Genomic DNA, 26746 nt, shown 5'->3' with positions numbered 1-26746 from the left:
GACGAGAACAAGATTCCCAGATGGTTTGTTGCCTCCTGGGTACCAAGGTCAGGGACATCTTGGAACAAGTCCTCAGCATTCTTAAATGGGAGGGTGAGCAGCCAGAAGTTGTGGTCCACATCGGTACCAATGAAATGGGTGGCAGGGGTGACGAGGTCCTGCAAAGGGAGTTCAGAGAGTTAGGTGCTAAGTTAAAGGATGGGACCTCCAGGGTTGTGATCTTAGGATTGACACCCATGGCACCTGGTAGTGAGGCCAGAAACAGGAGGATCATAGAAACATCAAAATAGAAAACCTACAGCACAATACAGGCCCTTCAGCCCACAAAGCTGTGCCGATCATGTCCCTACCTTAGAACTACCTAGGCTTTACCCATATCCCTCTACTTTTCTAAGCTCCATGTAGCCATCCAGGAGTCTCATAAAAGACCCTATCGTATCTGCCTCCACCGCCACCACTGGTGGCTAAGGAGTTGGTGCAGAAGAGACAGCTTTAGATTTTTGAATCATCGGGCTCCCTTCCAGGGAAGCTAGGGCCTGTGCAGAAGATGCAGCTCAGAACATGATTTCCACCATGCCCAAACTTTCGATTCCTGACTTTGTATGGAGGGTGAGCATGGCGGGACTAAGGTTCTGATCTGTGTATATTTCAATGCAAGGGGTATTGTAAGAGAGGCAGAAGAGCTTAGGCAATGGAACTATGACATTGGCAGATTAATGGTTCAGCATGGACTTGTTGACTTGCACTTGGACCATAGCCCTCCATACCCCTCAGATCCATATCCTTATCTAAATTTCTTTTAAATGTTGTAGTCTAACCCACATCCATAACTTCCACTGGCAGCCCATTCCACACACTCTCACCACCCTCTGTGTGAAGAAGATCCTCCCCATGTTCCTCTTAAACATTTCACCTTTCACAGGTAATTCACAAACTCTAGCTCTAGTTTCACCCAACCTCAGTGGAAAAAGCCTGGTTGCATTTACTCTCTCTCTACCCCTCATAATTTTGTATACCTCTATCAAATCTCCACTCAGTCTCCCCCGCTCCACTGCTGATAAACTTCACTTGGTCCAGAGAAAATGCACCAGGCACCCATTGCCTATCAGCACACAAAGGAAACTGGTCCTCACCTTAGATGAGAAGCCTTCCCTAAATCAATGGGGAGAGACGTGACTGTGAAGTTGATTCTATTTTGCAGTTGGAGTTCCTGAATTGTGCCAGATGGCTCGATATGTAATAGTGATGTAAAGTCTATTCAGTCTTTTCACTGATGTGAAAAGTTTACTGTGAGACACTGCCACACTCCACAGACAGCGGTGAAACAATACGAAGACCAAGAAGTGGGAGTTCATGGCTGAAAGGGAGCATAAATCCCTCCTATCAATGGTTTTAACAAAAGTCAACACGAGTACAAATGTAAATACACTCAGTGGCCACTTTATTAGGTACAGATGTACGTTTGCGGTCTTCCGCTGCAGTAACACATCCATTCCAAGATTCAACCTGTTGTGGGTTGAGAGATACTGTTCTGCACACCACTGTTGTAACATGTGGCTACTTCAGCTCCTGTCACCCTCCTGTCAGCTTGCACCAGTTTGGCCATTCTCCTCTGACCTCTCTCACTAACAGGGTGTTTTCACCCACAGAACTGCCACTCACTGGATTTTTTTTTGTTTTTCGCACCACTCTCTGTACACCCTGCAGACTGTTGTGTGTGAGAATCCCTGGAGATCAGCAGCTTCTGAGCCACTCAAATGACCTCATCTGACACCAACAGTCATTCCGCAGTCAAAGTCACTTAGATCACATTTCTTCCCCGTTCTGATGTTTGGTCTGAACAACAACGGGACCTCTTGGCCATGCCTGCATGCGTTTATGTATTTGCATTGCTGCCACATGATTGGCCAATTAGATATCTGCATTAATAGTCAGGTGTTCAGGTGTACCTAATAAAGTGGTCACTGAGAGTAGGTGTCATTATTTTTCCCTATAAAAACATCAGTAAGAATCCTTTGCTCTTTTCATGCCTTTTTCTAACTTCCCACTTCTCTGAGAAAGATTTTCACCTCACTGGGTAATTATTTGTGCACTGGCGAATCTGGTTCTCGAGGGAGCCCAGGTCGAGCTCCATCAGTTCCGTAGACCAAGCAGTCCACCTCATTGGCATTCTGAGTGGGTGCAAACAGAAGCTTATGTCTATAATTGTTGCTGTGATGTGCAGAGGGTGCTGATTCACCGCTGCCTGACTGGGGGACCCTTCATTTCAATGGAACATGTAAATCTGACCTCCAGCACACCCTCACCTCCTGACATACAGTCATCAATTAAGGCACAGCTCATGTCTCCCAAAAAAAAATCACGAAGCGTGAAATCTACCCAGCCCTCTGCCAGACTGTGATTGACGCACCGTGACTCCTAGTGAATTGCCATGATGCAATATTTTCATTAGATGAGAACCCCTTTGTCGACTGAGTGGGCTGCAGATCCCAGACATTGGTTGAACGGTAGTCCTGCAGATTATTTCCACTCCAGCATCAAGGTCAGGCCAGCCTCGGAGGGCGAGCAGCTGGCTGATAACAATGCCGTGCATGCGTATGGAGTTCAGAAAAATGGGGGGGGAGGAATCTCAATAAAACCCAGCAAATATTGAAAGGTCTAGACAGAGTGGACATGAAGAGGATGCTTCCTATAGAAGATGAATCTAGGACCAGTGGACACAGCCTCAGAATAGAAGGACATCCCTTTAGAACAGAAATGAGGAGGAATGTCTTTTGCCAGAGGGATGTGAATCGGTGGACTTCTTTGCCACAGATGGCTGTGGAGGCCAAGTCATTGGGTATATTTAAAATGGAGGGATAAGTTTGCGATTAGTAAAGGTGTCAAAGGCTGCAGGGAGAAGGCAGGAGAATGGGGTTTGGAGGGATAATAAATCAGCCATGCTGGAATGGTGGGCCAAGTGGCCTTACGTCTCATAGTGTAGTGATACGGTCATAGGCTGAGCTCCATATCCCTGTTGATTTGTTCACTGAAGTGGATGAGATGATGGGCCAAGCACTCAACTTCTGCAAAACTAAGGTTGTCTACCAGATTGCTGCATTATACAACATCACCTCTGACACTAGAGGTGCACAATGAGGACTGGAAAACACAAACTACCTCCTCTTTCTCAAAGCCATTGAACACATCTACATGGAGTACTGCACAAAAAAGCAGCATTCATCACTGACAACCCACACCATCCAGGCCATGCTCTTTTATCACTATTACCTTCAGGCAGGAAGTTAGGGAACCTTAGGTCCCATACACCAGGTTCAGGAACAGATATTACCCTAAAACCATCAGAAAGGTGGTACAGGAGCCTCAGGTCCCACACGACCAGGTTCAGGAACAGTTATTACCCCTCAACCATCAGGGTCCTTAACCAGCATAGATGACTTCACTCACCACAAATCTGATCTGATTCTGCGACCTACAGACTCACTTTCAAGGACTCTTTACAACTCGTGTTCTCAGTATTACTTCTATTTGCACTCTTTGTCTTCCTTTGCACATTGGCACAGTTTGAAAAGGAGTCGTGTAGTCATAGAAGTAGGTATACTACATCCCTCATTGTGAATATGGGAAAGGCTTAGCCTTTTGAGTGACATTGGTAATAAGGCAGAAACCTCATGTACGTGCTCATTTCTATCCACTTGTACCTCCAAAGCTCTGGAATTTTCTCCATCAAAGGGTTGTGAACTCAGCCAGCTCCATCATGGACACTAGCCTCCCCACCATCAAGACAGATGTCTCACTAGGCGATAACTCAAAAAGGCTGCATAAATCATTAAGAACCCTCAATGTCTAGGGCATGCCCTCTTCTCATTACTATCATCAGGGAATAAGACATAGACTCAATGTTTTAGGAGGAGCTTCTTCCTCTCTGCCATCGGAATTCTAAATAGACCATGAACCCATGAACACTACCTCACTTTTTGCTCTCGTTTTGCTCTACTTATTAATTTTGTATACGACTGCCAGAAACTATAAATTTCATGACATATATCAGTGATAATAAACCTGATTCTGATACAATGCCACAGCGCTCTCTCTTCTCCATAAAGACTGAATAAGCTCAAACCCCTAGAGCCAGCATTTAGTCTTCGTTTTATTAACTCCACCTTTGGCTCGGGGTTTGCTTTTGATCATTTCTGGCACTGCACTAAGTCTGCTGAAGATGGTGGTGGCTGTTGTCCAGTGACAGTGGTAGTGAGCAGTACATCAGGCAAATCACTACTTGGCATCATGGTCCACAGCAGATGGTCGTGAGTGTGCATTGATTTACTCCAAGAATCCATATAGAGTTCCAACTGTGTTAAGTAATGTTCACTGTCTAATTCCAAGTCCCATTTGAAGTTTTCTCACTGGACTATTGACCTTCAGGTTGAGGCTCTCTGTTCTAGAATTACCTAAATGTCCTCCCTCCTTCAAAACAATGTGGTGGCTCCCCCTCTGTGAGAGTTGATGGCGCCTGCATGTGCATTTCCTTCATTTCCCACAAGTCTGCTCTCATAAACTCCTCCTCCTCCCTGGTCAGAAAAGAGATGCAGCAACATGCACAAAATGCTGGAGGAACTCAGCAAGACCTGGTCATTGCAAAGAAAAGTATGAAAGTGCCTCCACTTCCTCAGGAGTCTGCAGAGATTCATCATGTCATCGAAAACTTTGGCGAACATCTATAGATGTGTGGTGGAAAGTGTGCTGAATGACTACGTTACGGCCTAGTATGGGAACACCAAAGCCTTTGAGTGGGAAATCCTACAAAAGGTAGTGGATTCAGCCTAGGACATCACAGGTAAAACCTTCCCAACCATTGAGCACATCTACGTGAAACATTACCATAGAAAAGCAGCATCCATCATCAAAAATCCTCACCACCCAGGCCATGCTCTTTTCTCGCTGCGATATTAGGTAGAAGGTACAATTGCCTCAGGACTTGTACCACTAGGTTCAAGAACAGTTAATACCCCTCAACCATCAGGCTCTTGATCAGAAGGGGATAGCTACACTCATTTAAGGACTCTTATATAGTTATTTCATGCTTGTTATTTATTGCTATTTATTTATATCTGCATGTGCGCAGTTTGTTTACAGTTAACAGTTACTGTTCTATAGATTTGCTAAGTATGCCTGTAGAAAAAGAATCGCAGGGTTGTATGGTGACTTGCATGTACTCTGATAATAAATTTTACTTTGAACTACTTTGAACTTTGAACATCAACTATTTGTTCCCTTTCATTGATGCTGCAGGACTTGCGAGTACCTCCTACATACTCTGTGTGTGTTGCTCAAGTTTTCCAGAATCTGCAGAATCTCTTGTGTGTGGAACAGAGACAGAGATCACTTGGTCCTCACCTTTCACACCACTAACCACTACGTTCAGCATATCATCCTTTGCCATTTCAGTCAGATTTAAAGGAACCCACCACTGGTCACATCTTGCCTTCTACTGGCTACCACCTCCCATTCTGATTTCTTCAACGGTCTCTCTTCCAGATTTGTACATCCCTCCTCACTCACTCTTCCCCATTCCCTGGCACTTCCCCCTGCATCCTTTGGGGGTACAGTATTTGTTGTTTCATCTCCTCCACCACCACCATCACAGGATTGAAACCACCCTTTAAGGTAAGGCAGAGATTTCCAGATATCTCCAACTGGTCTACCACATTCAGTGCTTCCTTTCCTACATTCACAGTGAGGGATATAGAACATAGAACATTACAGCACAGTACAGGTCCATCAGCCCATAACGTGCCAATTCTCCAACCTGCTCCAAGGTCAATCTCACACTCGCCTCCCACACACCTCCATTGTTCTTTTACCCATGTTCCTACTCAAGAGTCTCTTAAATGTCCCTAACGTATCTACCTCTACCACCTCCCCTTGCAGTGCATTCCACACACTTACCTGTCTTTGTGTAAATAACTTACCTCTGACATTCCCCCTGTACTTTCCTCCCAACACCTTAAATTACTCCCCCTTGTATTAGCCATTTCCACCCTGGGAGAAAGTCTGGCTGTCTATTCTGTCTATGCTTCTTATCATCTCGTACATCTCTATAAGGTTACTCTTCATTCTCCTTTTCTCCGAAGAGAAAAGCCCCAGCTTGCTCCATCTATCCTCAGAAAACTTACTAGAGCTGTAGCTGTGGGCAGTGATTCCTTTCCAAACTCTGCCTCACTGGTGCATGGAGATACAATGTGATCTTAGAAGCTGTCCAGTTTCGTGGAGGTCTACACCTCTCCTTATTAGATCAGAGCTTACTGCTTGCCTGCTCTCTCACCATGACTCGAATTGTCTACAGAAACCAGTTGTTCAAGTGATTTGGTGAAAGTACTCTGCCAATAGCTCTTTTCTCTCCGAACATTCAAAGTTGAGAATTGAGTTCAATGTCATGTGCACAAGTATACGTATGCACAGGTGCAATCCAAAACCTACTTACGGTATTTGACTCATTATTCTGCAGTAGCGGAATGTCAGTCATCGATGGGTTAATTTGAACAGCTCAATTGCTGTTTTTTCTTTTGTGAAATCAAAGTTCGTGGCAGAGAAGAAGATTGCTTGACCCTTTGACCAGTCGAGACAAGAAGGTATTTAGCTAATCTTGTTCCCCAGCTCTTGGTGTGTAACCCTGAGATGTTGACACTTGAAGTGCTTACACAGCTTTTGGGTTGACAAATGTGGATTCTTGCCTCCATCTCCCTTTCAAACAGTGATTTCCAGACTCCCACCAAAAAGTGGTGGGGATAAAACATTCCTCCACTTTCCTCGGATCTTTCCATTAATTGCCTTTACTTACCTCTACATTGTGATTGGCTGCTTTTGTGAGATCCTTCCTAAAGCACAGCAAGCATATTCAGGAATGTCTTACCTCCTCAGCAGAAGCTTGGGATGGTTCTTACTCTCCAGGTTCTTATCAATCAGGTCGGAAAGCAGCTGCTTTAAAACATCAGTAGCGTATTCGAGCTTGGTCTGAAGGACGGTCATGATCAGTGAAGCAACGTTCCCTCGGTCCCTCATGGAGAAACTTCGCTGGGACTCCAGCGTCCGGATGAAGGTCAGCAGGAAGACTTTACTGTTGATCAGCTGCCCAAACAGCATCAAGCCTTTCTCCACTCTCTCTTGCCTGTATCCTGGAACCTTCAAACAAGCAGCAACACAAAAATCAACACCCTGCGTGCCGAACGCTTTTTGTCCTGTTCCCCACACCCAAGCGTCTCTCCACCACTACCCCATCAATATCAACCTATCACTCCAACTTTTCCCAAGCAGTAAGGCCGATCAACACCTCCACCCAGTAACTCCCCCACTACTTTAATATTTCCTGTCAGTCACTGAATGTATGTCCTAGTGGCACTTTATTGACACACAATCAGTCTATGTATATAAGCTACCTTATGTATTTATATTTATTGTGTGCTTTTATTATTCTACTCTTTATCTTGTTGTGATTCTTTTTGGTGCTGCATTGAATCTGGAGTAACAATTATTTCATTTTTCTTTATCCTTGTGTACTGGAAATGACATTAAACAATCTTGAATTTTGAATCTAAAAGATAGCAAACCTTTTGAAACTCATCCCATACAATGCTCGGGATTGATCTCGTGGCTCCACTCTGATTCATGTCTTGACAAAAGGCCCTCAGAGTCAATTAAAAGTTCACAAGCCATAAGCTTATTAACGCAGTTGCTAGTGGGTGGAGTTGATTGTCATCAAAACAGAAATGAAGAGGTTTAGGTTCTGCAGTGCTAATTAGCACAGAACATTCAGAGCAAGAAGATATTAATCATGCAATTTCCTAATACCTTCCTCTGCCAGATAAGAATGCAGGTCCAAGAAAGGAATGATTAGTTCCTAACTCCTTGTATTTAAAAAAAAACTCGCTTTGAATTACTGAAAGGGTATTCTCAGATTCTTAAACAGAAGAGATTATGCGGGGGTATGTTCTTCCAATTTCATTCAGTCCAACATTGAACTGTTCTCACAACCTTTGGACTCAATTTTCAAGGACCCTTCCACTCATACTCTTATATTTACTGTTTATTTATTTATCATTATTATTTTGTTTTGTTGTTTTATTTTCTTTTTGTATTTGCACAGTTTATTCTCTTCTGTTGTTCTTTCCCACACTTCGTGTCACACTGGCCGACAACCCTGCCATTTCTTCAGTATCTGTCTGTTTTTTACGAGGCTGAGTTGCGAGCTGGACGGTCGATCCAACACAGATGGAAAGCACGTTAAGGAGCCAGCCGGATCTGAAGCTGGGACCACACGCCTCGAAGTCTGGTGCAGACACCACTACACCGCTGGCCAGGAATGTAGTTGTCTTTGCACATTGGTATTTGTCCATTTTATATGTGCTCCTTCAATGACTGTATTCTATTTCTTTAAATTCTCTGTGAATGCCCGCAAGAAAATGAATCTCAGCTAACGTATACGTACTTTGATAATAAATTTACTTGAACATTGAACTTTGGAAATCCAGAGTAACACACACAAAATGCTGGAGGAACTCAGTAGGTCAGGCAGCATCTATGGAAAGGAATAAAGAGTTGACATTTCAGACCGAAACCCTTCGAAAGGGCCTGCGGAATTCCTCCAGTATTTTGTGTGCGTCACTTATAGACTGCTAGGCTGGCTGCATCACCGTCTGGTATGGGGGGTGGGGGCTACTGCACAGGGTCGAAGTAAGTTGCAGAAAGTTGCAAAATTAGTCAGCCCCATCGTGGGTATTAGCCTGCATAGTATCCAAGACATCGTCAAGGAGCAGTGTCCCTGGAAGGTGGCATCCATCATTAAGGACCCCCACCACCCAGGGCATGCCCTCTTCTCATTGCTGCTGTCAGGAAGGAGGTACCAAAACCTGAAGGCACACACTCAGTGATTCAGGAACAGCTTCTTCCCCTCTGACATCCGATTTCTGAATGGACATTGAACCCATGAACACTACTTCAACACTATCTTTTATTTCTATTTTTAGCAGTACTTATTTTAACTTAACTATTTAATATACTTATATACACTTACTGTATTTTATTTTTTTCTATATTTATCACATATTGCATTGTACTGCTGCTGCAAAGTTAACGAATTTCATGACATACATGTTAATAAACCTGATTCTGATTTGTATGAGAGCCATTTTTATGAACTTGCTCAGGTGGGGAATAGTTAGAGAGGGTAGAGTTCAGAATGACTAGCAGGAGTTCTATGGTACCTTCCTGAAGAGCTTCTGATGAACACCCAAGGGAACCGTTGCAAGTCAAAGCTGCTCAATTTAAATCGAGCTCCAATCCCTTTTAAATCTCTTGACAACCATCACATGCGTTCCCACCACCTTGAAGCCTCATTTACAAGCCGACGGCTCATGATTTTTAAGATCAGGTTCCATGGCAAATGCGACTAAGTATTATGTTTATAAAAGTGAAGTACTTTATAAATAATTACCAACTATTCCTTCCACTTCAGTGGAACAATGGTGCGTAAAAAGCCCCAGGCAAAATATATCACAGGAACTTTTATTGCCAATCATGGCTGGCTGCGGTTAATTATTAAAGCAATTCCGAAACAGCCGGTTTTCTTTTTATTCTCCTGTGAGGTGCGGGTGTTGCTGACACGGCCAGCGCTTATTGTCTGTCCGCAATTTCTCCTGAGAAGGTGGTGACAAGCCACCGTTGCAGACTGCTGCACTGCATGTGTTGAAAGTGAATTCCTCTGCGCAGTTGGGCAAGGAGATCCAGGATGTGATCCAGCAATAACAAGCACCAGCCAAGTGTATTTCCAAGTACGTCTGGCAGCAGTCGAGAAGATGTCTCGCAATTTGACTCGACGAATGGAAACTACTGATTCAGTGCAGAACTAAAATGACAGCTCACATCGTGCCAAATTGTCACTGATCCTGACCCAGATTCCCTGTTTGGAAAGCCGACAGTCTCAGCCCAGAAAGTAAACTTTTTATTCCTCTCCATAGTAGTGCCTGACCTATTGAGTTCCTCCAGCATTTTGCGTGTGTTGTTCTGGATTTTCAGAATCTCTAGTGCTTACGGAAAGCTGAAGCCGGAATTGTGCTGAGCGGGTAAAGGCAGCATTCTGCTTGGAATTTGAACATTTTCAGTGAAATCTCATTGGTTGCTATCAACGAGTGTCTCTGACGTACCTCAATTACTGCACCACGTCCCATTTTGATAATCTTACTCAATCAGAAATAAGATTTGGTTTTTGCTTAGAGCCCATCATGTCCCCTTTAAGATTCAGATTCTGTACTGAGAACAAGAGTTGTAACGAGTTCTTGAAAGTCAGTCTGTGAGTCTTAGAATCAGTTCAGAGTAGTGGTGATTAAAGTTATACACACTGGTTCAGGAGCCTGTTGGTGGGAGGGCAATAACTGTTCCTGACGCTAGTGGAGTGGGACCTAAGGCTGCTGTACCAGCCAGTAGTAGCAGTGAGAAAAGGACATGGCCTCGATGGTGTGGCTCCTTGATATTTCCCTCCACAGATGCTGCCTGAGCTGCAGAAAGCTGTTTTTTTTTTGCTGCAGGGTCCAGCACCTACAGTCTCTTCCATCTCCAGCACACCACCTGTACCTAATAAAGTGGCCGCTGAGTGTGTACAGGTATGTCCATGGCCTTCTGCTGCTGTAACACGTCCACTGCAAGGCTTGACATGTTGTGCATTCAGTGATGCTCTTCTACATATCACTGTTGTAACATGTTTATTTGAGTGACTGTTGCCTTCCTGTCAGTCTGGCCATTCTCCTCTGGCCTCTCTCATTAACAAGGCGTTTTCACCCACGGAACTGAAGCTCACTGGATGTTTTTGATTTTTTTTGTCCCATTCTCTATAAACTCTAGAGACTATTGTGAGTGAAAATAACAGGAGATCAGCAGTTTCTAAGATAACCAAACCACCCTGTCTGGCACCAACAATCATTCCATGGTCAAAGTCGCTTAGATCACACTTCTTCCCCCTGGGCACTAGTCCCCATAGTATCCTGGACATCTTCAAGGAGCAATGCCTCAAAAAGGCAGCATCCATCATTAAGGACCCCAATCACCCAGGTCATGTCTTATTCTCATTGCTACCATCAGGAAGGAGGTACAGAAGCCTGAAGGCACACACTCAATGATTCAGGAACAGCTTTTTCCCCTCTGCCATCCAATTTCTACATGGACATTGAACCCATGAACACGACCTCACTACTTTTCAACTTCTATGTTTGCACTAATTTAACTATTATATATATTTACTGCAATTCATGTTTTTTTTCTATATTATTATGTATTGATTTGTACTGCTGTTGCAAAGATAAATTTCACGGCATACACTGGTGTTTTGGATTCTGATGTTTGGCCTGAACAACAACCGAACCTCTTGACCACGTCTGCATACTTTCACACATTGAGTTTCTACAATATGATTGGCTGATTAGATATTTGCATTAACGAGCAGGTGTACAGTTGTACCTAACAAAGTGGCCACTATGTAGTTTGATATTGAAACACGCTAGGAATATTGCAAACACTATCATGGGTATACCTCACCAAAAATTCTCTGGAAGGTTTCAGACAGATGATTGATAGCTATATGTTAACATGTACATGTGATAAATAAATCTGCATCTTTGAGTCACGCCACGGTATCTTATAGTGATTAAAGTGACTTTGAACTGTTGTCAATTTGTACATATCACACTCCTACAAACTGCAGTCTGGGAATAAACAGGTCACCTGATTCTGTGATGTTCTCTGAAGCATAAATATTGGTCAGGACACTGGGGAAAACACCACCACTCTGCTTCGAAATAACACCATCAATCCGAGAGGGTTTGACAGCTCAGCCAAGGACTAGCATCTCAGTCATTGCAGCACCCCTCGAGGTGCACTGGGTGTGACACTCCGCTACTCTGTAAAGTGCTTTGAATGCGATTTAGACCCACCACTCCAAGGAGCCTGTGTACCAGCTAACATTGACTCTTTATTCCTCTCCATAGATGCTGCTTGAGCTGCTGAGTTCCTGCAGCATCTTGTGTGTGTTACAAATGCCCAAGAGTAGCATTTTTTTGGCCTCTGGATTCTACTGTTTCAAGGTAGAGCAATGCAGTCAGCATCATTTTCCTGCTCAATCACCACTGCCTTGCATACACTTTTACCTCAACAAGTCTCCATCCATCTCCCTTTCAGAGTCTGAATAGATCCTGTTTTCACCAGCGCCATTACGAGATGCAGAAAATCACCACTCAATCTGCAGGAACATTTTTTTTCACAACCTCTTATCTCTTTTCATCATCACTTTGAATCTGTGTCCCTGGTCATGCAACACACTGCCAAAACGATTCACTCATCCCCACTTCCAGCAACCACTTACCTCCAGCTCGCGGAGAACGGGGTGGTCTTCTATCCCTGGGAAGAGAACCCGCATGGTGTAAGCCCGATAATCCAGGAAGGGAATTCCTGTACCGTCCAAGTCACTGGTCAGCTCATTGATATCGGTCTGTAGTTCAGCAAAGGCTGTGCAAAAAGATTTACAAGTAATTAAAAGGGTTTGGCATTCTTGCCCCCTGCCATCAGACTTCTGGTGGTTCATGAACTCAAGAATGCTACCTCGCTATTCCTCATTTACACTGTTTGTTTTTTATTGTAACTTACAGTCACTTTTAACCTTCCGGTTTAAGATGGTGCTGTTGAAACACAGCGACGACTTACTGGTAGCAAACAAAACAACCAAGGCTATAAAAAATGTTCTATTAATTGATCACTGAAATGAATAGCTAGTAACTCCTGTTCAGAGTTGAGCTTTTGAATCAGCTGTACGACCTGGCATTTTTGCAGTGTGAACTGAAGTCTCAAAGGCGCAGGACTGTTGCAGCGTGGCAGGTGTGAGTTGAATTGAGACAGCAGGGCCTGGGCCCTGGGCCCTGGGCCCTGTCAGGCTAGGTAAGGTGAGGGAATAAGGCATTTCACTGTGTTTTGATGTACACATCACAAAAAATCTTGAAGTTTGAATCCCTTGAAGAGGTAAAGGGCTGAAGAAGGAGAATCTGATAAAAGTAGACAGTGGGACAAAGGAAGAAGGAGGGGCACCAGAAGGGTTAACGGGCAGGTGAACGGAAGAGAAATGGTAAGAGGGGAGCCCAAATGGGGAATAAAAAAATAGAGAGAAGGGGAGGGTTAGAGAAAGTTAGAGAAATTAATGTTCATGCCATCAGGTTTTGTGCTACTCAGACTGTTATGCTAGGAGTGCATTGAAGATTTACTAGTTTGGTTTCAGGTCTACTGCATAAGGAGAGATCAAGACGACTGGAACTACATTCATGAGCATTTAGAAGGATGAGAGATGACACCGAAACACATCGCATTCTTAAGAAGCTTGGTGCAGGGAGGAGGCTTCCCTTTAATACCCAGCGTCAAGAGGCAGAGCCTGAGAGTAAGGTGTAGGACTGAGATGAGGAGAAATTTCTTCCCTCAGAGGAAGGTGAGTCTTTGGAATTGCCTATCCTAGATGGCTGTGCAACCTCACTCATCGTGTTTGTTCAAAATGAGACATTAAATGGAATCAAAGAGTGTAGGGACAGGCTGAAAGTGCCTCTGGGATATCAGTCCTGACGTTGATGAATGGTAGAAGTGAAGAGCCAACTTCTGCTCCCATTTCAGATCTTCAAGGAAATTGATACAGTCCTCTCCTATTTTCCCACATCCAATCAAAACATTGCCTTCTTCTTTATGTTATTTATAGTTTCCTCTTGAGGATGATTACTAGTACTGCTTCAACTATACCATCAAGTAGTGTCTTCTAAATCCCTTCAGGTGCCTCAGAAAATATGATTTCATCCTGCTGTCTCCAGTCTAACTGCCAATCATTTTAAAACTGCTTCCTTAAGTTACTGTACATCCTTCCTCCAGCAGAAGCGGTCCTCTGTCAAAATTGTTTGTGATATTGAACACTCAAATCAGCTTAGTAACCTGACCTGCTCTGAAAAGAATGACCCCAACTCTCAAGCCTTTCCAAGCTCCTCATATTTCTGAAGTTCACCTTCTCTGGAATCATTCCAGCAAACAGATTTAGTGTCCCCTCTGTTCCAGGCTTCCCTCTTAACATGGAGTGCGCAGAAATGAACAGCGAACTCTAGGCAAGGTCTAACCAGGTTTTTGCAAAGATTGAGCGGAACTTCTTTACCTTTCCACCCTCTGCCCATATTGCAAAACCAAAAATAATATGGGAGACACAAGAAACTGTAGATGCTGTAATACAGCAACAAATGTCTGCTGAAGGAACTCAGAGGACCCTTAGCATTGTCAGTGATCCCTCCCATTCATCCAACTATCTCTTTGACATTCTATCACCAGGCAGAGGTACCGTGGCATTAAGGTAAGAACTGTTCCCCCAGGACACAAGACTACTAAGCTCCCTGGCACTAACCAGATCTCATCACGTAAGAAGGGCCAGCAGAGTTATACTGTTAACTTTTTAACTTGTGTCGCAAATGCACCTTATTATTTGTACATTTATTTGTGGTAATATCGGACCGCAAAGCACTCCAGTGTGTGGTGAAAACTGCCCAGCGGATTATCGGCACCCAATTGCCCACCGTAAACACTGCCTGGGCAGGGCGAAAACCATTATCAATGATGCATCTCACCCTAACCATGGACTTTTTACTTTCCTCCCATCCGGTAGGCGCTACAGGAGCCTCCGCTCCCGCACCAGCAGGCACAGGAAGAGCTTCTTCCCTGAGGCTGTGACCCTGCTGAACCTCTCATCACAGCGCTAAGCAGTATTGCACCCATATTGTACTGTCTCAGTACTTCTATATTTGTGTGCTGTAGCACTTTTTTTATTTTGTAAATAACACTATTCTTTGCATTTCTGGTCAGATGCTAAATGCTTTTCATTGGCTTTGTATCTGTACTCAGCACAATGACAATAAAGTTGAATCTAATCTAATCTAATCTTTATGTGCAACGTGTGAGAGTTATATGTCTTGTGTTGTGCACCTTGGTCCAGAGGAACGTTGTTTCGTTTGGTTGAATGGCAATAAAATGAACTGGAGCAGCATCTGTGAGAGGAAAGGAATTATGTAGGGTCCTGATGCAGGGTTCCTTAAGGTGGGGGGGCATGGGGGTTGTGAGGATAAGCTCCCACTACCTATTAAATGCTTCCAATGGCCTAAGTTTCTAATACCCTCTGACAACCAAGTCCAGCTCATGGCCTTCACGTGAGGCCTAGTTACTAAGCCTGGCAGAGCTGTTTCTACCAACAGGAGAAGGGGCAAAGGCAAGTTACTGGCATCTTAAAGCCAGTCATTTGGGCAGATGGGGCTCGTCAGTCGTGGTTGGCAGCTCATCTAAGAGAAGGAAAACTCTGATCTCAAACCTCGGCCACATTGTGGGTATACCCACTCATAGGGAAGGTTCTGGGAGTAAAGCCCGAGGGAAAAATCCGGAGCTGGAGTCACTAAAGCAATCCTACATTGAGTTAATGCTGACTGGCAGCTCCTGTGACGCTGCTGGTATCAAACCGTATCGGTCTCTGCCGTTACTTGGGATCCATTTGCTGCGTGGAGAGGGGGAGCCTGCTACAGGGGCAACAGCTTGCTCTCCATATTGTACTGCCCTGGCTTGTGTATCATGTAGACAGCTGGGATGTAACATCCATGGTTGACCCTGACCAAAAGAGAGCCTCTGGTACAGGGTTTCAACCAGAAACATTGACAAATCCTTTCATCACACTGATTCTTCTCAACACGTAGAGTTCCTCCAACAGATTGCTTGCTACTACAGAAATAACGTTGGCTCTGTTAACACTCCTCAATTTGTTCTGCCGTCTTTAATGATATGTATACAGTACATTCAAAAACATGAGAGATTCTACAAATCATAAAAACAAGAGATTCTGGAAATCCACAGCAATGCACACAAAATATTGGAGGAACTCAGCAGATCGGGCAGCATCTGTGGAAATGAATAAAAAGGCCAATGTTTCGGGCTGATTCCTGATGGAGCAAAACCACTTAAGAATCCCTTTTTTGGGACTGGAAAAATATACTGTGTAACACACAGAAGTTCTGGAGGAAGACAACAGGTCAGGCAGCATCTTCAGAGTGGAATACGCAGTTGAAATTTCAGGCAAGAACCTTCATCAGAGCTGATGAATATTGACCTTTTTATTCCTTTCTATAGATGCTACCTGACATGCTGAGTTCCTCCAGAATTTTATGTGTGTTATTGCGTGCACTCAGATCTCTTCCAGTGATCACTTTAAAATGACATGTAATGCCTCTCAATCATTCTAATAAAATAGATCATTTCATGCTGTTAAATTTCACAAGCTGTTCATTTCCTCATTAAATCCACTTAATCTGTTGTTATCTTTCTCTTTCTTTAACACACTTCCAAGTATCATTTCAAACATTTAAACCTATGTTGAGTCCAGGTTCTTCATAGAGATTAAAATGAGCAGTGGTCATTTTATGCATCCCTGGAAAGGACCACTCCATTCTTCCTTGGACTTGATGGGTTTTCCCTCACCCTGTGCTGAATCATTTATAAAGAAGCTGTGTTTATCATTGGTTTACAAGCAAATGAGTTATACCAGTGTGGACCTTCTAGGAAGAGTGGCAAAAACACGATTGATCATTTTCTTAAGAGCTAAAAGGATGCAGGAAATGGCTTTGACTGAAGTAAGACAGACTTGAACTGTGCTGAAGCTCTGCAGCTGTGACCTGAAGTCATCAGCACTCACCTCAGTGCTGCACTGGCTCCACGGCTCTGGCCTGCAGCCATCGGGCTTCTGGACTGGCCTCACTCGCCTTAGCAGTGAACTCCATGGCTCTGGCCTGCAGCCATCGGGCTCCTGGACTGGCCTCACTCGCCTTAGCAGTGAACTCCATGGCTCTGGCCTGCAGCCATCGGGCTTCTGGACTGGCCTCACTCACCTTAGCAGTGAACTGGCTCCATGGCTCTGGCCTGCAGCCATCGGGCTCCTGGACTGGCCTCACTCACCTTAGCAGTGAACTCCATGGCTCTGGCCTGCAGCCATCGGGCTCCTGGACTGGCCTCACTCGCCTTAGCAGTGAACTGGCTCCGTGGCTCTGGCCTGCAGCCATTGGGCTCCTGGACTGGCCTCACTCGCCCTAGCAGTGAACTCCATGGCTCTGGCCTGCAGCCATCGGGCTCCCTGGACCCAGTTCATTCCCCTCAGTCTTGAACTGGCTCCTTGTCTGTGTGCTCACTATCACAAACTCCGCAGTTCATGTTCTGTGTGTTATTTTCTTTATTTTTTTATCCATTGCATGACTTGTTTTTTTTTGGATTGGATGTGATGGGAAGCCTTTGTTGCGTAGGGTTTTTAATGAGTCCTATTGTGTTTCCTTATCGTGTCTGTGTGCTAGAAGCCGATTTTGAAGGTTGTATGTTACTTTGACAATAAATGCCGTTTGAACGCTGACACACAATTTACCTTCTTTACACTCCAGAGCCACTCGTGACTCCAAGTTATCCATCTGCATCTGCAGCCTCTTCAGCGTCAAGTCGCTCTCCCGGGATTTCCTCTTGTAGGCGATGAGCACCACAATGATGAAGATGATGAGGAGACCCCCGGCAGCTCCGATGCTGATGATGGCCGGGAAGCTCAGTGGGCTGTCCGGAAAAATGTGCACAGTGCCGGGGGAATGCTCCAGGCCTCCAACCCGCACCTGACGAGGAAGAAGACAGTGGATTGTCATTAATGAAGGGAGACTGAAGATGCAGGAGTAACTGCGCCCTGGGTCTACCGGAAAATACAAAGGAGCACACTTAATTATAACTAGTTCTCTTAGCTGAATGTAAACACCAGAGACAAAAAGGAGTTGGGAATTATATTTCCTATATTCCTACTTACCCTATATACATCTCTTCTCTTTAGAGTGAAGGAGGATGAGAGACTTGATAGAAGTGTATAAGATGATAAGAGGCACAAATAGAATGAACAGCTAGCACCTTTTTCCCAGGCTGGTTAATAGAAAAGGATATAATTTTAAACTGATTGGAGCAAAGTATCGTGGGGTGGGGATGATAGTGGGTTTTTTTTGACACAGGTGTTAAGTGCATAGAACACACTGCCAGGGGTGGTGGCAGAAACAGATACATCAGGGACCATTTAATAAGTTCTTAGAGAGACACGTGCATGAAAGAAAAACGGAGACCTATGTGGGATGGAGGATTAGATTGATCGTGGAACAGGTTAAAGGGTCAGCACAATGCCATGGGCTGAGGAGCCTGTACTCTGCTATACCGTTCAAAGTTCTATCATTGGATAGGATGTCCCAGGAATTTGATCTGTTATATATTTAATATTTCAATAATATCTGAATGATCTTATTGTTTGATTTAGCAATCTTGTTCGTTTAGATAATTAATTATGGATTATATGTAAAAATATGTTGATTGCATAAGTCATTACACTGCCACATGATATGTGCATGTCTCACATAAAATAAACTCGAACTACACCAGTATTTTCAGACCCCCGCGTTTTCTTTGAATTAATTTAACGTTTTAAGTTCCAAAACAGAACATGATCCACAACGATGAAGGAGCAGCAAACGATTCCGAAGATGATGTGTGAGCAGCAGTAGGATTTACGTGATGGAGACATACAACACCGAATCATGCCCTTTGGCCCAATAAGTCTATGCTGATCATCAACGACTGACTCACACTAATCCTCCATCATTCCTTTAATTGTATCCCACCTCTCTATTTCCATCACTTCCCCCGCAGACTCCAACACTCACATAGAAACAAAGGGCATTTTACAGCGGCCTATTAACCTATCAGCCTGCACGTCTTTGGGATGTGGAAGAAAACTGGAGCATCTGGGTAAACCCATGCCATCACAGAGGGAACGTGCAAACTCTGCACAGACGGCAGCCAAATTCAGGACTGAAGTCACATCTCGGGCAGTGTGAGGCAATGGCTCTACCACCTGTGTCACTGTGCTGTCGATGAAGCGGGGTGGGGACTGAGGGGACCCTTTATTCTTCAGGCAGCAGGAGTTGGGGTGCTTGGGAATACAGTATTTGCAGTTAATGTCATAAGTCTGGTGCTATACTGTACAACATCGAGCAAACCTTATTCCCTCACTGCGCGAAAACCTAATAAAACGCGGCTGCAGTTAATAGCATTTCCTGAATTGCTCCATTATATAAATAATTAGCTAAATGTATTTATCATATATTATCACAGTAACAACATTGCCTTTAATGCCCTGTAATTGACACCATTTAACCTCAGGGTCTGTTTGTGAAGTAGATTGAACCACTTTGTCTCTGGCTGCTTATCGGGTCATCAGATGGTGGATTTGTTCGCTATGAAGCAGTCTGGGTCGTTCCATATGTCTGGATATTTGCTGCCTATGTCTAAATATTTGGCTGCTTTCCTATCAGTGTACTCTGCCTATTCATTCTGCAACGCATGCTCCCACTACTCACATCTTCTTATGTCATCTCATGGTAGGACTGAGGTCATTCACACAGCAGTCACATCAGTCCCATTCCTCCATTTATATTCTCTCTCACGTGAGTGTCACTACTCTTTGATTCTTTTGACACACACCACCTTTGGCTCACCAAGTCCCTGTCGGCTATCAACCATCAGTTATACTAATCCCACATTCTTTTCAAACTTTCGCAATATTCTTGTCAGCTCTCCCAGGTTCTAGCACTCAGCTACACTTCACAGTGACAAATTAACTCACCGACCCACGTGCCCAGACATCAGCATCTCGGAGGTGTTATCCTGGGCCCAACACGTTAATGCAATCATGAAGGAGGCATGGCAGCAGCATCACTTTCTTCGGAGTTTGAGCAAATCTGGTATGTCACCAAAGACAGTTAAGATTTCTATAGATGTACGGTGGAGAGCATTCGACCTGGTTGCATCACAGCCTTGAATGGAAGCTGCAATGCACAGAGACTATGGAGGGCTGTCGACTCAGCAGCTCCAGCACAGCCACAACCTTCCTCACCATCGAGGACACCTTTAAAAGGCAGTACCCTAAGAAGGTGGCACCCTCACTAAAGACCCTCTCCACCTAGGACATGTCCTCTTCTCATTACTACCACTGGGGAGGAGAGACAGGAACCTGAAGACGCACACTCAGCAGTTTAAGAACAGCTTCTCCTATCAGATTTGTGACTGTCTGTGACCCACGAACACTGCCTCGCAATACCTTTTGTTTTGCAGTTTATAGCAATTTATGTCTTTGCACTGTACTGTGGCTAACAAATTTCACAAAGTACAAGTTGGTGATAATAAATCTCATTCTCATCTGTTTTGGATGTGCGAGGAAACTGGCACACTTGGAGGAAAGCCTCCAAGGAGAACATGCAAGGAATTCTTCACGGGGAGAATGTGCAAACTCCACAGAGACAGCTAAAGACTTCACTTGCCACATCACCCAAAGATCCATTCTTCATCATGAGACCAACTGAATGAGCAGGCTATCCCACTCTGGGGGAACGAGATAACTCAGTAAAATCCTGTGTCTGCCCAACGTCTATTTGTCCATTTTCCAAAAGAAACCACCAGGAGTCCCCAATAAAGTTCCATCAAGAGACCCCAGTAATGTTCCCCTCTGCTGCCCTGATATAGTTGAATGTTCCAACACTGCCCTGCTCGTGATCTTGCTTCAGTCATATTGCATTGTCTAAAGGTTTCACATCCTTGTATCAATGGTGCTGAGATGGATATAGTTGAGTACCTCAAATTGCTAGGTGTAAACATCAGCAACAGCCTGTCCCAGTCCAACCACATGGACGCTAAGGGCAAGAGTTCACCAGTACCTTTACTTCCTCAGAAAGCTACGTAAATTCGACATGTCCCCAATGACCCTTACCCATTTTTATAAATGCACCACAGAAAGGCAAACAGTATGGTGGCATAGTGGTTAGCATCATGCTTTACAATGCCAACAATCAGTGACTGAGGTTCAATTCCTGCCACTGACTGTCAGGAGTTCATACATTCTCCCTGTCATTTTGCAGGTTTCCTCCGGGTACCCTAGTTTCCTCCCACGTTCCAAAGACGTACGGTCAGGTGGGTGAATTGGTCACATGGGTGTAATTGGGCAGCACGGGCTCACTGGGCCAGAAGGACCTGTTACCGCGATGAACCACGAAATAAATAAATGCATCACAGCCTGGTTTGGCAGCTGTTTTCTGCCCAAGACTGCAAGGAATTGAAGAGAATTGTGGATGCAGCCCGGTCTATCACAAAACCCAGCCTCCCTTACGTTGACACTGCCTACATTTCACGTTGCCTCAGAAAAGCAGTCAACATGGTCAAAGACCCGCCCCCCCCCCAAATCCACATCAATCATTCTCTCTCCTTTCATTGGACACAAGATACAATTGCTTGAAAACACATACATACCAGCTGGATCAAGTAGAGCTGCTGTCCCGCTGTTATAAGACTCTTGTACAATAGAGATGAACTCTTGATCTTTCAATCTACCTCACTGTGGCCTCTGCACTGTAACTGTACCACTATATTCCACATTCTGTTATTGCTTTGTCCTTGTACTACCATAATATACTTACACTTCGGAATGTAGTCATGTCTCAAAGTCATGCAAAACAAAAGTTTTCACTGTATTTCAGTCTATGCGACAACAATAAATCAATTAATATTAAACACCTTGGGCACCAAGGTAGCGTAACTGTTATTACAGTTCGGAGTTCAATTCTGACGTCACTTGTAAGGAGTCTGTATGTCTTCCCCATGAAATACATGGGTTTCCTCTGGGTGCTCCAGTTTCCACCCACAGTCTAAAGATGTACCAGTTAACTGGTCATTGCAAATTGTCCTGTGATTAGGCTTGGATTAAATCAGGGGATTGTTGGGCAACACAGCTTGAATGGCCATAGGAGCCTGTTCTACACTGTATCTCAATAGCAAACAAATACTTAAATAAATAATTTCTAGCACAGAAATATAAGAAATAGAAGCGAAATTCGTTTATTTAACCCCTAGCTCCAACATTCATGAGTTGTTTTTAGATCTTTAGTCTTTTATCCTGCACTGTCCCTTTATTTTTTTAATCACTTCATCCAAGAATTTGGACCACCAGAAACACAACGGACCACCAGCCTAAGAGAGTGAAACAATACTCACCAGTACCCTGTGCCGCCCAGTGAGATTTGGAGACTCACAGAGGATCTGAGTGTCCGACACCGTCACAGTACATGGTTTCTCTCCTATCAGCACAGTATAGTTCAGCTTCATGTTACCAGCAGCCACCGAAGGGATGAGGTTTCGGCCCTGGGGTTTAAGGAAACAAGCAGAGAGAGTTGGACTCGAGTATCAACAGGGGTCAGGGATGTGTCCCATTCTTTCTACTGCCCTTGTTGAAATGAATGCCCTGGGGGAAGGGGGGCAGTTCATCCTCTGCCCTCAGGTTGCTAGCCACACTTTGGTTATGGTGCTCCTTCCAGTGTGAGTCTTGCTCCCAACACTTTGAAGAAATTACAGACCCTGTCTCAATGGAGGAGACAGATCAGAATTAGAATCCGAATTGGGACAGCACGGTGGTGTAACGGGTAGCACAAGGCTCTACAGTACCAGCTATCTGGGTTCATTTCCTGGCGCTACCTATAAGGAGTTTGTACAGGCTCCCGTGACCGTGTGGGCTTTGTCTGGTTGCTGCACCTTCCTCCCACAGTCCAAAGACTACCGGTTGGTAGGTTAATTGGTCATTGTAAACTGTCCTGTCATTAGGCTAGGGTTCAAATCAGGGGGTTGCTGGGTAGCCTGGCTTGAAGCACCAGAAGGGCCTGTTCCACACTGTATGTCAATAAAAAAAATACCAGAATTGATTGTGGTTTGGAGCCAAGCATAAAACACAGGACAACTCCATAACAGATTATACGACAGTAGTGCAAACAGCCGTGAACAATCAGCAATTAGCAGAACGATCGCTTATGCAAACATCAATAATCAAACTTAAATAAATGGGAACATGTGAACAGACTCAATAATTATCAACAAGTCAAGGAGTGCAGGAAAGATCATTTCGTGGATGTTGTGCAGGGACAGTTAGAGACATTCGTCATACAAAATGTCTAATACCAGAGGGCATGCATTTAAGATGAGAGGGGGTCATTCCAAAGATGTGAGGGCCAAGTTATTTTACGCAGAGAGTGGTGGGTGCCTGGGGTCATGATGGAGGCAGATACATTACGGACTTGTAGAAGACATTTAGGTAGACACATGAATGTGAGAAAAATGGAAGGATATGGGCATTATGTGGGCAGAAGAGATTGTTTAGTTGGTCAGTGGATGACCAATTTAATTGAATTGGTCCAACATCGTGGGCCGACAGGCTTGCTCCTGTTCTATGTGGACATAACTACATCATCAATACATACAATGGTTGACTGTGAATGAGGTGTGGTGGGAGGGGAGGGGAAGAGGGCTAGCCATAGGATGCAGGAAGATAAGGATGGAGACATCAGTGATTTCAGATACTAGAACCTAGAGTGAAAAATTAACCTGCTGGAGGATCTCAATGGGTCAGGTAGCATCTGTGGAGGAAAATGGACAGTATTTGGATGAGACCCTTCACCTAGCCTGGAAAGTTAGAGATAGTCGACATTAAAAGGAGGGGGGAAGAAGCTGACAGGAGACAGGTGGAGACAGGTGAGACAGGCAGGTGGAGGAGAGGACATCAGAGATGCTGGGAGGTGACAGGTGGAGGCAACAAAAGACATCGGGAGATGGAATCTGAGAGGAAGTGTGAAACTAAATAAGGGAGGTGGCGTGGGCAGGTGGGAACAGTAGGGGAGGGGGACCCAGTGGGAGAAGTGTATGGATGAGGGACAGATGGAGTGGGTAGGCGAGGGGAATAAACAGGGTGATGAGGATCTGGGATATGTTTTGGGAAAATTGGAGAGATCGAAGAGAGAGTGCAGGGGAACAGAGGTGGAGCAGTTTACCTGAGATGGAGAATTCAATGTTCTTGACTTTGGGTTGTGAACGACACACAATGATGAAAAACATTTAAATTAACTGAATCAGCTCAAATAAAATAAAACAAGTTTTCCATGCTGGTGGCTCTTCAGACACAATCCAACGAGACTGCTGTGCTTGTTCCAGGCTCTCACAGCAGACTTGCCAGCACAGAAGCTACTGCTCTGGAGGATCACCTGTCCAGTGTAGAATCACAGGTCCTGGGCCAGAAGGGGCCGGGCTAGATCTATTCCATGTGTCAACTTCAACTTTTTCTTTCCTGGTTACCTCCTTCAGTCATTTCCAGCTCCCTTCCTCAGCTCTTCCCTCCTCCTGCAATGCACAGGATCGGAAAAAGCTGCAGTGGCTTGTAAACTCAGCCATCCCCATCATGGGCACTGACCTCCTCACCATCAAGCTGCCGTTCATCATTAAGGACCCTCGTCATCCAGGACATACCCTCTTCTCATTACTACCATCAGATAGAAGGTACACACACTCAACATTTCACAAACAGCTTCCTCCCCTTTGCCATCAGTTTTTGGAATGGAGAATGAAGCCGTGAACACTAATTCACTTTTTGCTTTCTTTTTGTACTACTTATAATTCTTACTGTAAATTGTTATGCATTGCACTGTACTGCTGCTGCAAACAACACATTTCATGATGTACCATGCATCAGAGAAAATGAACTTGCTTCTGATTCTTATTGTGAAGCCTTTAAAACACAGTCTCACCATCATCTGGACAAGAGAGCCCTATAGGAGGTAGAAAGCAAAGAGCCTGGGCTGCAACACTGTGAGGAAGTAGATCACACTCCTTGTACTGACTGACTGCATCATGGCCTCGATGGAAACACCTATGCCTTTGAACATAAAATCCTACAAAAGATAATGGATTCAGTCCAGTACCTCACGGGTAAAGCCCTCCCAACCACTGAGCACATCTACATGAAACACTGTCGCAGGAAAGCAGCATCCATCATCAGAGATCCTCACCACCCAGGCTATGCTCTCTTCACTCTGTTGCCAACAGGTAGAAGGTACAAGAGCCTCAGGACTTGCACCACCAGGTCCAAGATTAGTTACCGCCCTCAAGTATCAGGCTCTTGAACAAAAGGGGATAACTACAACTATCTATTAAGATGTTCCGACAACCAATGATATCACTTTAAGGACTCTTTATCTTCTTATTTCTTGCTCTCGTTATTTATTGCTACTCTATTTATTTATATTTGCAATTGCACAGGCTATTCTCTTCTATCCTCTACTCGACCTCTCATTGATCCTGTTTACAGTTACTATTCTATAGATTTGCTGAGTGTGCCTGCAGGAAAAAGAATCTTGGGGTTGTATTTGGTGACATATATGTACTCTGATAATAAAATTGACTTTGAACTTTGAATGTTCCATCCACCTGGTGAAACCTCAGGCCAGTAACTAGGATTCCTTACCTTCAGTATGATGGGAGACCCAGGCTTTAGTTCCAAAACACCCGTGGTGCTCAGAGGTTCAAACACAGGGTTCGGGTAGTAGATAAGGTTTGTGTTGTTGTAGATCAGTAATGTTTGCACATTGTCCAGGATAAATCCAAACTCATCAGGACGCTCGACGTTGTCTGTCTGCTGGCTCTGACTGATAGGCAGTGGTGGGGCCTGGCACACCATAGTTGATGCATTGTACACCTCACAGTCCTGGCAAAAAGAATTAAAAAAACATCTTATTTCTTTTCTCTTTGCCTTTCTTGAGTCACATTAAGATCACAGCGTCCAGGGTTTCAGAGAGTTTCCTTTGATCCTGTTCTGAAAACTTCTTCAAATGGCTGAACCTCTACTGGGAGCGTGTCTGGTATTCTGAACTCTGATCCTTTGGTCTACAGATTAAACATTAAATATTAGCTTTATCTATCACATGTACATTGAAACATTCAGTGAAATGTGTTGTTTGTATCAAGTCAAATCAGTGAGGGTTGTGTTGGGTAGCCCGCAAGTGTCACCACACTTCAGCGCCAACATGGTACGCCGACAACTCGCGAACTCTAACCTGTACACCTCTGGACTGTTGGGGGAAACTGTGGGCACCAGGAGGAAACCCACACGATCAGAGAGAATGTACAAATTCCTCACAGACAGCGGTGGGGATTGAACCCCGATCTTACAGCTGGCACTCTAAAGCATTATTCCAACCGCTATGCTCTGCCCCTTGATACTGATCAATTCTAGCATCCGCTCATTCTCATAATTTGAATGGGCAGCAATGATTGAAGCTTCAGCTGCCAAGCAAGATTGACACACAAAAGTTATCCCCTGCTGTACATTCAGGTCAGGGAGGACCAGTGCCTGGTTACGTGAACCAATGTTCATCTCTACCACCGAATTAAAATAATTATCACAACTTTATTATATATTTTAATAATCCTAAAAAAAAGAGGTGCATGTATATCATGTCTTTCTTGTCCCTTTAAGACAATCCCAGCCGTTTTAGAGCCACTGCAGACATTTCCAGGTATGATTAGTGCTGTGGTGTTGAAAACACAGAGTCCACAGGATGGCAATGTAAACACAATAGACAATCTGTTTTTGTGATGTCAGTTGAGGGATTAATATTGGGCAGGATTCTGACAAGATGACTCCTGCTCATGTTCAGGGTCTCGGCCCGAAACATCGACTGTTTACTCTTTTCCATAGATGCGGCCTGGCCTGCTGAATTCCTCCAGCATTTTG

At 44.4% G+C, this 26746-nt stretch overlaps 1 protein-coding gene across 6 annotated transcripts in view; it reads right to left on the bottom strand.

The window, feature by feature from the left end:
* plxna4 (plexin A4) overlaps positions 1-26746 on the bottom strand; it is an 804472-nt gene that overhangs the window by 99847 nt on the left and 677879 nt on the right. For all 6 annotated transcript variants that reach the window (XM_063073049.1, XM_063073048.1, XM_063073050.1 and 3 more), the window contains 5 exons: positions 25478-25717; positions 22192-22338; positions 17498-17732; positions 12407-12549; positions 6914-7182 (listed from right to left, as the gene is read on the bottom strand). In XM_063073049.1, coding sequence (XP_062929119.1) covers positions 6914-7182; positions 12407-12549; positions 17498-17732; positions 22192-22338; positions 25478-25717 — 1034 coding nt within the window. The remainder of the gene's footprint in view (positions 1-6913; positions 7183-12406; positions 12550-17497; positions 17733-22191; positions 22339-25477; positions 25718-26746) is intronic.

Source organism: Mobula hypostoma, chromosome 20 (genome assembly GCF_963921235.1).
Source record: "Mobula hypostoma chromosome 20, sMobHyp1.1, whole genome shotgun sequence".
NCBI classification, from domain to species: domain Eukaryota; kingdom Metazoa; phylum Chordata; class Chondrichthyes; order Myliobatiformes; family Myliobatidae; genus Mobula; species Mobula hypostoma.
Note: the sequence above shows the minus strand (reverse complement) of the source record. Positions and strands in the feature narration are given on the sequence as shown.